Genomic DNA, 12,704 nt, shown 5'->3' with positions numbered 1-12,704 from the left:
TGATGCTATATTTAAGTAGCACCAATGACTTAGAAATATATGCTAGTACAAAAGTAATGGCAGATTTTTCATTGGAAATTTCCTTTATATACAGAAGTTTTTTAAGAGTAAAAGACTCTATTTTCTGTATCAAAGGTGTGTTGCTGTTTTTGCCTATTCTTCCCCTAGGAAAAAAGATATCATTCCTAGGTATTAGCATAAGCATTCGTTCCTGCCAGAACAAAGGGATTGGCTCTACCTCACACCAGGAACATTTCACAAGAGTGTATGAAAATCGGTTATTTCTCTGAACAGGTAAGGGACTCTCAAAAAGGAAATACACCTGTGGCACTGTGGTAAGGGGCTATTGGTAGGATGAAGTGACTGCTGGATGCTCTCAGAACAACTTCCAACAGTCATAATTATTGAAACAGTATTGTTAAACATATGTGTTTCATACATAAACTAAAAAGCCTAAGGTCATAATGCTGATAAAATGACAAGTATTAATATTTCTGAATATTTTTCAGAGGATAGAGGTACTATACTCAGACCCACCTTCTACATTTACCACAATACTTAATTTTATTTGCCTAAAAATTGAATGCTTGACTACAATCCTAATAAATGTTAATACTATCTTTTCCTCAGTTTTAAACCTGTCGGAAATACTGCTTCCCTTGATCTGGAAGACCTGATGCTGGGGATTTCACTGCGCACGGAGGCAGGAATATCGGATGTGCAATCATTTACACATAAATGCACATTAATTTACATAGAGTTGATCTTATGTTATTTAAGTGATTGCTGCAGGGGAAAAATAGAGCAAACTATAGTCCACATTTACAACCACATTTTGTAGACTGGTGTGAAAGGCCATGCACAAGCCCTGTTTTCATGAAGTAGGAACTTGTGAAGTAGGAACTTCTGGCATGCATTTAGGTGAAAGATAAATCTAATAGACTTGCTGTAATCTCCTAGTAAGATGTTCTCTTAAACAAAACTTCTGGGCCCTCTATGACTGATATTTCAAACTCTATGGCTGTTGTTCCTGCCCTGCTACTGCAGCCACATAACTTCCATGCAGTAAACTGCAGCTGCCACTTTACCACATTAGCCTTGTGGAAAAGTTAGTAAACCCTTTGAAACCAGAACTTCTTCATATTTGATGCCTCTTGGATCACTTTCATGTTATGTTGTGGATCCGACCAGCTGTTCTGAGCAATCACAGCATGATGATTTCCTCAGCGGTTACTAACTCCTGTTTCTAAAGCACATCTTTAACACCACAGTATCTCCTTTAGTTCCAGGTCCTAAGTTCTATGTTACTATTCCTGTTTCTGTCAGGTTTTGAGTAATTTAGCTTGGCTAGTTCACAGAGGGTCAGGTCACAACAGGAGAAGCATTGCTGAATTGGCTTTAATCTTTCTTTCCAGATGCCAGGGTTGGGAAGGGCACCTCAAGTCCCAGAGAAGGCCAACACCTGGATGTAATCTAGATAAAATTGCAAGTTGCAACTAATACCCGGCTCTAATAGTCCTGCAACATCAAGGTGGAAATCACCCATTGCTTTTAGTCCCTTCATCATGTGGGAAGCATTTGCTAAATTTTGTGCTTGCAAATATTCACTATCTGAAAACTCATTGGATCAAGACTATCACAAAAGGACACCAGTCCTAAAGAGATGAGGAAACACTTTTCACTAACAAAAACTCATAAATGTGAGGGAGTGATGCATTCCACATCAAGAGAAATTTTTCTTCTAGTCATAAGGCAGTGTGAGGCCAGAACCATTCCTTAAATTATCCCTGTTCCATTAAATTATCCTGTTATCCTGACAGAGAAGCAGCACAAGCCCCGTGAAACAATTCCCTCCTACTCTGTCTCGACAAAGAATTACATTAGATTAAACTGGTTTTTGGATGAAAAAATGATCAGCGACTTCATATCTGGGCTCTAAAACACATGGGCAAACGTGTATGGGCTACATATACTGGTAAACAGAATTGCTGTAAAATTAAACACCATTTTTCCCTCCCAGGACAGATATCCAACCATGCTAATACCCTGAGGCTGGCAGCTTCCCACAGTCTTTGCAGGGGGCAAACATGAAGGGGAAAGACAGCTCCAAAGTTTTTCATAGCACAGTCTTGTGAGAGTTTGTATGCACCAGTATGTGCCACTAACTCCTAAATGCTCTCAGTACAAAGCATCCATGGAAGGCCAGCGAGGTAAGAGCAGCAAGACAACCCATGTCCTGGAAGCCATTTCCAATTCCGGTGTTAAAACAGCTTATTCTGTTCAATGAGTCCCATAGATATTATTTGAGCAGGTACAAGTTTTCAATGTGTTCTATGAACTACTGCAGTCTTGAACTATTTTCACAAAGTGAAACAGACCACAACAAACAGTGCCAAGTGGTGCTGCCTCAAGTGGCCCTGTCCAGAATGGAGAGATTTGTGAAGTTTATTATTTTTTGTACCTGATTAACTTTTACCCACATGAAGTCATCTGAGGTGATTTCCAAAATGAAAACTGGATGCAAAAACCTCACAGTTCTGTTTGCATGCCCACTAGTTCTGCTTTCACTGAGCTGATGCTGGGGATATTTTGGTACAGGAATTGCATGCCTCCACGCTTGGTAACCTGGCCTGGATAACAACAGGTGATAGGATAGGAATGCAAGTATAAATAGTGTGTGTGAACAGAATACCCAAACTGGCGTGTTCTGAGAAGATGCTTGCCCAAAACCTGATAACACCAAGAGGAAATCAACAATAAAAAAGCTTGCTGAAGACAATGACCACCCAGATCAAATGGTAACCAGGGAATTAGATTAACAAGAGCTTTCTGAGGGGGGGAAAAAACCCAAAGCTTGAAAAGCAGCATGAGAATTTGAGATTATTAGAAGAAAACTTATGGTAGGTGCTAATATTTCTAAAACCCTCCTCATCAGACATAGTAAGTAGTTGCCACTGCACTCCAGGTACAGACTGGGGGGAGTGACAGGATGAGGGAATAGTAGAGACCCACACACCTCCTGGTATATGGAATGGCTGCACAGGCTTCCAAAAGTGGGACTGTGTATTGTAATGCACATTTCTTGCAAGAGAGTGGAAGTGCATGTAAATAATGTGTGACTATGTAAGTGGGATCAGTTGTAGAAGGGTATGAAACTTGCAGGTGCCTACCAGCAGTTTGTAAGCCTCTAGTATTGTGATTTCTGTTATAGTGCTGATACTGATCCACAATATGTAGTTCATTGATTACCAGTAAATCATAGGCTGCTAATCAATAAACCACCTTGGTTGCTATCAAGGCTGTGTGAGTTACACAGTCATTTTCTGCCAAAGGTGTTTTTTTCCTTATTACGAATTTGACAGAAGCATCACATCTGCAGAGCAAGGAGTGGAGAGAAAGCAAACATTCTTCCAAGAAAGCAGAGAACATATAATTCACCAATTTGGAAAAAAAAAAAAAGATTGAACTAGAGAAGGATGAATTCAAATATCCTCCTGAAAGCCTCCCAGATGGACAATGCTGTTTCAGCCCCAAGTGTCTGAAGACATATTGTAATGATGTATCACAGCTTTGATGTCACTAGAAATGCTGTAGCATATCAGTAGCTTTGTATTTTTTGTCACAGTGACCTGTGTCAGAAAAACAAGGCAAAACAGGCTGACAAGGGAGAAGTTTTGTTCTAACCACATCAATGATACTAGAAGCCAAGTGTCTTATCTACCAGGCAAAAACACATAATTAGAAAGAAAGAGCTTGTGGTGATAATGATGTTCAAGTTGCCCACTTGAAAACATCTCCTAATAATCAGTATTTGTGGCAATGTTTGTCAACAGTAAAGGACTCCATCAAGGCACAGCTGCTCTTTTTCTGAATCACAGACCTAGATCATGTTTTCCATGCTTATATGAAGGCTTTTTAAGGTAAAGACAGCCTAGTATTTTCAGGGGTGATTGCATTTTTATATGCTGAACTTTATGCTAGAATTGGCATGAAAATTTAGAAATGGTAAAATGGATAGGCTAGGTGCAATATGAGAACTGCAGCTGTGCATTCTGTCTGCCTGCTACCTGCAGAGAGCAATACCAGTTAGCACAAATCAGTCTTTTAAACGCGGGTATTTTTTAGTTTCAGGTTTTCTTCTGAAGTTTCAGTAGCTCAGGCACTTGTAGAGAAAGCTAATTGCTGAGCAAAGAACTTGGATGAAAGTTCTGCAACACGATAAAACTGGGAAACAACACAAGAGGATTAGCAGATACCTACAATTAAGACCAAGCAGATGCTGCAGCCTTTCTTAAAAGGGTTGAAAATAGATTTCATTGGATTTTTCCTGAGAGGTTTAGAGACTCAATTATCTATTGATGAACTTCATGGAAGCCTGCTTCCTATGATCCTGCTTCACAGGTATTTGAAGACAAGAATCTCAAACAAAACCCTTAAAAGTGTGTTCAGATCCCAATGACCTTGGAGAAGGAAGCAATTTACAAAGTAAATAGCAATATGTTCACCACCACTGAAAGCAAATACTAGAGGTGTTAGGCTGGCATAACCAAGACAGCTTCCAGGGAGCTGCCCACATGAAATTACCACTATGAAAAGTGACACAGCAGATTTAAGGAAGCTTCTTTGGTGAGCCCTGCCAAAACCATCCACGGGCCACCAGTGTGAAACAAGCAGAATAAATCTACTAAAAAAAAATGGATGGTGTTCACAACCCAAGCTGCAAAACCTGGGAAATATGTCTGTCCTTTGACCCAGCCCAAAGTTCATCAGAAAGGTTCAACATTCACCAGAAGACAACAAAAATCTGCATTTCACTAAGTTACTACAAAAGACCTGACTGACTACAGCACATGCTCCTTCTGTCACATCGACAGACTCATCCCAGGATCTAATCTTTTGAAGGACAAACTAGTCAAAGGAAGAGAGAAAAAAAATCCCCAGTAATCTGTAAACCCCAAAACAAAAGTCAGAAAGTATCATGAATGCACATGGACTGATACTCTGCATGATAAGCGATTAAATTAGGTATCAAGTTCTTTTTGCAACAGACTACTAAATCATGTCAAAAGCATGTCTTGCTTCTTAATCATTTATCTTCTTAATTACTTGACATGAGGGAAACATTCCTGGAAGCACTATCTAAAAAGCACAGGCTGTTTAGTATTTATTTAAGTCACAGATTCACAATCTCTTAACTAAAGTTACCATTGTCTGAGGAGAAAAACCTACATGAAAAGCAGTGTGTAATCAAAAGAAAACCAGGCAGAATTCAAAATATGAATTAGAAGCTAAGAATGACAAAATACAAGATAAACAAAAAGTTTTATTTTGAATGACTTTTTACTCACATGAATTGCAAGGAGCATTTTTTAATATTTCAGAGAAAAAGTTTAGATAAATTTCTGTTGCACATTTGTGAAGAAAAACAACACACATCAGAAAATTCCAACAATAGCCATGGCAAGCCTTAAACATAGGAACAGAAGTGAGGCGGTTTTTAAATCAGCAGCTCCAGATAGCCTGCATCCAAGAATTTTAAGAGCTGGCAAAGGAGACTTGTGTGCTGTTAATGTGGATTTTCCATAAACTCTGAGAAATCTGGGGAAGCTCAGAAAAAAAAAGGAAAAATCTCAAAGAAAGCTGAGGTAATGCCAATACTAGGAAAATAAGTAAGAAAGGAACAAATTCAGGCACTTACGGTCAACCTCGCCTTAATCCCAGGGGAAAAAAAAAAACCAAAAAACCAAACCCAAACCAACTTCTTCATATAGGAATAAGAAATAAATGAGCAAATTGTACTTAAATTACACAGCTTAAATGTATGGAAAAATGTATATTTTTGGAATTATTTTTTTCTCATGCAATTACAGCATTTGTGGACAATAGGAACAGTGTTGATATAACACATTTGCACATTGACTTTTTCAGTAGGACACAGAGAACCTGGCACACCTGTGCACCTACAGTTCACAGCAAGCAAATTAAAACTAAGGCTACAGGTCTGTCTCAGTCAGACATCCTTCTAATTGAATCCCACAGGAATTAGTTCTTGGCAGCAAGGTACTTGGTATTTTATCTGGAAATAAAGTTTACGAAGAACATTCATAAAAGCTCTAAGTAAATAGTGCAGCAAGGCTGATTGGGAACCATCTGGATTAGTGGGAAACTAAATGCTTCAGCATGATCAGTGTGAGGTCATGTATTTAAGAGTGATGAATTTAAAACACTTATAGATGGAAAACTTCCTCAGGAAGTCGCTGGAATAACAGAATAAACATGGGCTCCTTGTGTACGAGTTAAAAAATAGTACATATGTAATTGTTAAATGGCTCCAAAACAAACCACCAGAACCAAATTATGTTTTCATTGCAGGGTGGAAGAGACCAGAGAAACGTGAGTATCATCAAAACAGATTTTTCACATACTGATCTCCACTGGCAAAAGACATTGCTGCATTTCAGGAAAAAGCAACAGGATGACAGCTTTTTTATCCACATTTTTTGGAGCTGCTTTATCAGAATACAGCCTCTAGTACTTTCAAAGAAGATATTAGTAAATTAGAGACTTCAAAGAGTAGAAACAATCCAAATGCAAACCAGCCTAAACAATGGAATAGTTGGCATATAAAAGTTAACTGCATCACATCAGGTTTAAGGACCAAATGAAGACATCTAAAGCAACCATTAGGGGAAAAAATACATTAAAGCAGAGTGTGACAGCTGAAACTAAGCTCATCTTAAAACACCAAGCAAACTTTCTTGAATGACTGTAGTAATAACTAAGCTTCTGGAGATGCAGTAGTTATGCTAACATTATGCATGTCTATAATTCCTGGACAGAACTCCAAATTCGAATTTAATTATTAATTTTAAAATATAGTCATAGTGACACTACTATAGGCCATCATTTCAATACAGGTTTCTCAGGTTCTCCAGCGATGTAACTTGAAACAGACATATTTTCAGCTTGCTTTGGGACTAACAACTACCACCGTCCAGGCCAAATCAAAGATAATGCTCAGTAAAAAATATCCCTCCAATGCCCAACCTGAACAGACAATGGAACTTCCATAAACAAAATTCATTTAAGTTCTTACATTTAAGCAGGAATAAAATAAGCACTTTTACTTAAAACTTCTGTTCTCGCACCTCCACTTTAGAGGTTCACAGGATCAGCTGGGCTGGAACAACCTCTGGGGCCATCGAGTCCAACCTGTGACCCAACACCACCAGCTAGGCCATGGCACATCCAGTCGCTCCTTAAACACTTCCAGGAACAGTGCCCACCCTGGGTAGCCCACTCTAATGTGTAATCACCCTTTCCGTGAATAAATAAATCCCTACTAAAGTCCAACATAAACCTCCCCTGGCACAGCTTGAGACCACGTCCTCTCGTCCTGTCGCTCTCAGTGATGAAAGAAGATAAAAAGACCCAAAGGCTCAGACGGGAACGGGCTTACTATCACTGGAAGCGATGAAGCCTCGACTGTACGCCAAATCCCGGCCCTCCCCCCAGCAGAACGCCGAAATCTCCCGGAAAAAGCAAGCAGGACAGATGCCCGCGGGAGCCGGGCGGGAAGGGCGCTGTGTCCCGCGGGACGAGCCAAGCCCGAGGAGGGAGCACAGCAGCTGCCAGCCCGGCTCCCGCTCCCGCTGCACTCGCCACGAAGGGAACAGCAGAGCCACCGTCCCGCAGGAAGCGGAGCTCCCGCGGCTTCCGCGCCCGGCGGGCGGGTGAAAGGTCCCGCGGCGCCCGGATGGAGGCGGCGCCGCTCCGCTATATAAGCGCCCGCCGCCGCCGCGCCCGCCTCTCCCGCGCCGCCGCCGCCGCCTCCTGGCTCACCGCTGTTCGCTGGGCCCCGCGCCGCCCGAGCCCGGGAATAAGTCGGTCAGGAAGGCTCCGCTGCCGCCATGGTGAGGCGGGGGAGCGCCGGGGACGGGGGGAAGGAGCGGGGCTGCCGGGCCGGCCCCGCCGCGTGGGCGCCGTGCGGGCCCGGGCGGTGCAGGCCCTGGGCCCCGGGAAAGCGCTGCGCTTCCCGGCCGAGCGGAGGCTCCTCGGCTGCTGGGGCGGCTCCCGGGGCTCACCCCGAGCCGGCGGGCAGGGAGGGCGGCCTGGGGCGCGGCAGTGCCGTTCCTTTCGGGAGCAGCACCACGGGGCAGCGCAGGGGAGGGGAGGCGGCCGCAGCCCGGCGTGAGCCGTGCTGGTCCGGCCTCGTGTCTCTGCCCTCAGCGGCGGCCCGTGTGAGGGAACGCGGTCACTTAATGCGGCAGGTGGCACCTCACGGTCAGTGTGACACCCCGTGTTTCACAGAGTCACACAATAGGTCGAATTGGAAGGGACCATAGTGGGTCGTTCTAGAGCACATGGCAGAGGATTGAGTCAGACGGCTCTTGAATATCTCCGGTGAGGGATACGCCACACACAGCCTCTCTGGGCAGTCTGTTCCCGTCACATGCACCGTCAAAAAGTTATTCGTGTTCAGATGGAACTTCTGTGCATCCGTTTCTGCCCGTTGTCTCCTGTGTTACTTGTTTGCACCACCGAGAAGAGCCTGGCTCCATCCTCTGGGCACCCCCCCGTTTACATTTTTATAGAGGCATATGTAAATATGCATTTAATTTCTCTTCTCTTAGGACCTTTCTTTGTGTTTTTATTCCTATTTTATCAGCTCACTTAACTCACATTAATGTCCCATTATTTGCAGTGTTTAGTTGCTTAAGCTCCTCAAATCAGTTTTCTGAGTGGCTAAATTAGTCTTTCTTGCCAGGTGCCCCTTTTTGTTCTCATGGAGTGAGTTATTGCAGGTTTGTTGATCAAGTCTTCGCTGCTTCATTTGTGGTGAGATTAAGTTGTATGATACATGAAGACTAAATTTTTTTTTTTTTTTTGAGGAAAAGGGATGTTGGTGCCAGCTGTATATAGGCAAACCAGGGAAGGATGTGCTTTGCTTGCAGCTTCCCACCCTGAGGTGTAGTTAGACACAAAAAAATTGCTTTTCCTTAGAGTTAGGACTTTGCCCTTTCATTATTTTCCCATTATTTCTACCATGCCACCGTGCCCTTCAGATAGCTCTTCTAGTCAATAGTGTTTAGTCTCATAGCTGAATTGTTCTTTACGCTTTAGAGATCTGTTTCTAAGATAGTGTTAGTTGATGTTCACTGTAGTGTCTGATATTCGTAACTTCAACATTTTAGGCGTTTAAAGATACTGGCAAAGCACCTGTGGAACAAGAGGTGGCGATTCATCGCATTAGAATCACTTTGACAAGTCGCAATGTGAAATCACTGGAGAAGGGTGAGTAGTGCTTCTCTGCTTACTTGGGTAACTTGTCAGGTAATGAATAATAGGTGCCATGAAAGGCATTGCAAAACACAATATACTGAAACCAGTTGTAATTAAAGATGTTGCCGTTTGCCTTTCTGTACATGCCTCAGCTCGCAAGGCCAGCCCAAAGTGCTTCATACACCAGAAAGCAAATTCTGATTTAATTTTTAATGAAAGTTAGTATTTTGGGGGTTTTAATTAGGTGGAAAACTTATATGATAATTAGTGTAAGAGAGTGCAGCTTCTTCCTTTTAGTTCTTAGGGAGAATTTTGAAATAGTTATCACACTTTGAATGTATAAGAGCTGAAAGGCACTGGTTTCTCCATATTTTGTCATTTGTGTTATGAAGAGTTTAGTGTAACGTTCTTTAAAAAAACTTAATCTTGTTGGGAGCTGAGTTTGCCAGTGTTTAATCATATAATAAAAATGTAAAAAAAGTTACTATTTGCAGGATCTTCAGGCTGGTAACAGCTTAGATATGGTTTAAACTTGTAGTAATGGCTGTTGCTTATTGTTGCACCATGACTTCGCTCATCGTGTCACAACACTTTCAGTTGTATGTGGTTGGCTATGAGGATAATGCTTTAAATGAATGGCAGTGATCACTCATACGCTATTCTGAGCCAACATCTTGTTTAAAATATTTGCTTAAAAAATGAAGCAAGTAAAATAGTTGCAAACCTGAGCTGTTGCCTGTCTTTTTTCAGTCTGTGCGGACTTGATCAGAGGTGCTAAGGAAAAAAACCTGAAGGTGAAGGGACCTGTTCGCATGCCCACCAAGGTACTTGACGCTGTTTTTCTGTCTTAAAAGTTGGTTTTCTTTCTGCAACTATGTGCTAGTTGGAGAAAGAACATATGTTTTTTTAAAGAGCAAAAGGTGAGGTGAAAAGCAGTGCTACTCAACTGAGGGTGACCCAGTGTAAAAAGATGATTTCACAATTTGCTTGGACACCTAGGGTAACTGTTAAGTGCAAACCATGTTGAATGTGGAAGGAGCCTTTCTGTTCACTTTATTTTAGTAATAAACTAATTTTTAAAATTAAATTATATATGTAGGGAAGGAGTGTTAACATCAGCAGACCATATCTTAAAAGGTAATTTTTAATGGCATAGGTCCCATACAGTATTTTAGGTGATCGTCTTTTCACATGATTGTAGATTACTCCTCTCAGTGCATCAGCTAAATACCCCGTGTTTGACTTTCCAGACCCTGCGGATCACTACCAGGAAGACGCCTTGTGGTGAGGGTTCTAAGACCTGGGATCGCTTCCAAATGCGCATCCATAAGCGGCTCATTGACCTGCACAGCCCTTCGGAGATCGTGAAGCAGATCACTTCCATCAGCATCGAACCAGGCGTAGAAGTGGAAGTTACTATTGCCGATGCCTAAGCCATGGTCATCGTTGAATAAAGTTGATTTACAAATTTTCGTCACTTGTTTCTTTTCTTATGTGTGCCAAGAGATAGTTTTGTGATGGTTTTTGTGAGGAAGCACAACAGAAATCACAATCAGAATGCTCTGTGTATTTAAGGAAGAATATGCCAGCTGTAAATACCAGGAAAATTTCACTTGGGTGTCCTGGTTTCACTGGAGGCTAGCAGCTGTATGGTTGTGCTGCACTTTATGAAAAATATATTTTCAGTAATTTAGGGTTTGATTTTGGCTGAAATGCTAGTTTATACACAGACATTATACACAGTACCTGCATTAAAATTTATATTTAGCTAAAATTACCAAGTTTTCAGCTCTTGGTTCTTGCTGTGCAAGACTGAACTAATGCTTAGCTTATTTGGGTTTTTTTCTTTTCTTCCCAACTGTGTCACAATCCTGGGTGGGGGTGGTAGTTACAAAACTTCATAATTTGTGTGAACACATTGACTTAACAAGTTTATTCTTTTGACGTGCATGCAGAGTCACAAAACTGAGCTATGGAACTACCTAGTTCTCTTTACAGGTTTAGATTTCCATAGATATTAATGCTAAGAGTAAGCTTCATATGTAAAGCAACAAAACAGCCATTTTTATTGCTGTTTTTAAGTCTCAAAGGAACTTCGATTAATCCTTAAACCAACAAAACAAAGCCCAGAGTTACAGAAAACAGTTTTGTTTAATCCATTAAGCATCAGGTTGCTGCTTCTGCTTTGAGCATAGGAGAGAACTTGAATTCTAATTAAAACAAGCAGTGGTGGTTCTCTGCAAGCAGGTTCAGGTCCTCTTAATGTTTGCTAGGACCTAAAACTGACCAAAGCTTGAGCTTTCCTACTCCAGATACAAGAGGCCTGAAATTTAAGGCCTTATGAGGATTCTGACCCTACATTTAGCAGGCTTGAGAGCTTAGGTAGAAGGGAGGTGAGTGAGTTAGTGGGAACTCAAGCCTACTTCAAGAACCAACTGTGTGAGCAGAGGGGAAAACACCCCCCAACACAAAACACCTGAGTCTTCCTTAAAGTCTGTTTCTGGTACTATGCCACAGATAAAAACTGCCTTGACAAATACTTCTAGCTGTAGAATTATATTATATGGGTTGCTCTTTACAAGAATAAATGGGCAAACAAATAGCACGTGGGGAGATACTTTGCACTCACTGACATTAGTTGCTTGTACTCAAGTAGTCCTCCTGATTACCAGAGTAGCGCTGTGACTGAAAGCACTTGGCGGGATCTCGGCTAGGTTTGACGCTATTTCTGTCTTCCAAAACTGGAATGGTTTGGATCTGCTTACATCTGGCTGTGCCCCTGACTTGCCGGGCGCCTCTTAAGCACACCTAAACAACCTGAAGTCCCACCGATCTTTGATCTGCGGCATTTCACGGACCAATTTCCTTTGTCATCTCCACTTGTCTCCAACTTCTAGAAACACAGCTGCAACTGTACCTTTGTGTCTGGGTCCCGCACCGCGCGGATATTTCTGCTGCCCGCCTACTGTGTGAACAGGCCGGCTCACACCGCAGGGCTGTGCATTTGTTACCGGGACGCTCGGTCCGCAGCTTGTGGAAGGCGCTGGAGCGCGGAGTTCCTCCAGGCTCCTCCCGCCTTGCCCGCCGTCCCTGACCTGCACACTCCTGGCTTCCCAGTGTCCCACACGCTTCGCGACTTTATTTATTTCCTAACTTCGCTTTCTACTTCTACAGCGCCGGAGCGGTTGCGTAACACGCCCGCTAACTTTATATAACCCGCTCGGATGGAAACATTTAGGTACGCGCCTCTCCCCCGCCCATCCTCCCCTCCTCCTCCCCCTCTGCCAGGAGAACGCCCCTCTCCCCTGGCCGCCTGGCTGTCGGTTCAAAGCTCTGCTTTACCGCCACGCCTTACTACGGACGATAAGCAAACCCTGCGTACCGAGCCACGCCGCTCTGCTCCGCTCCGCTCCATCCCGCTC

At 42.7% G+C, this 12,704-nt stretch overlaps 1 protein-coding gene and 1 non-coding gene across 2 annotated transcripts; both read left to right on the top strand.

The window, feature by feature from the left end:
- The first annotated feature begins 7,747 nt into the window (after positions 1-7,747).
- RPS20 (ribosomal protein S20) lies at positions 7,748-10,754 on the top strand. Its single transcript, XM_064386719.1, has 4 exons — positions 7,748-7,913; positions 9,195-9,294; positions 10,033-10,106; positions 10,533-10,754. The coding sequence occupies exons 1-4, from the start codon at positions 7,911-7,913 to the stop codon at positions 10,713-10,715; spliced, it is 360 nt and encodes a 119-aa protein (XP_064242789.1). The 5' UTR covers positions 7,748-7,910; the 3' UTR covers positions 10,716-10,754.
- On the top strand, positions 9,891-9,954 carry LOC135290419 (small nucleolar RNA U54). Its single transcript, XR_010353192.1, has one exon. It is a non-coding gene; the product is annotated as a small nucleolar RNA U54 (small nucleolar RNA).
- Positions 10,755-12,704: the final 1,950 nt, after the last annotated feature.

Source organism: Passer domesticus, chromosome 1, assembly GCF_036417665.1.
Source record: "Passer domesticus isolate bPasDom1 chromosome 1, bPasDom1.hap1, whole genome shotgun sequence".
NCBI classification, from domain to species: Eukaryota; Metazoa; Chordata; class Aves; order Passeriformes; family Passeridae; genus Passer; species Passer domesticus.
This window is presented reverse-complemented; position numbering and strand designations above follow the sequence as displayed.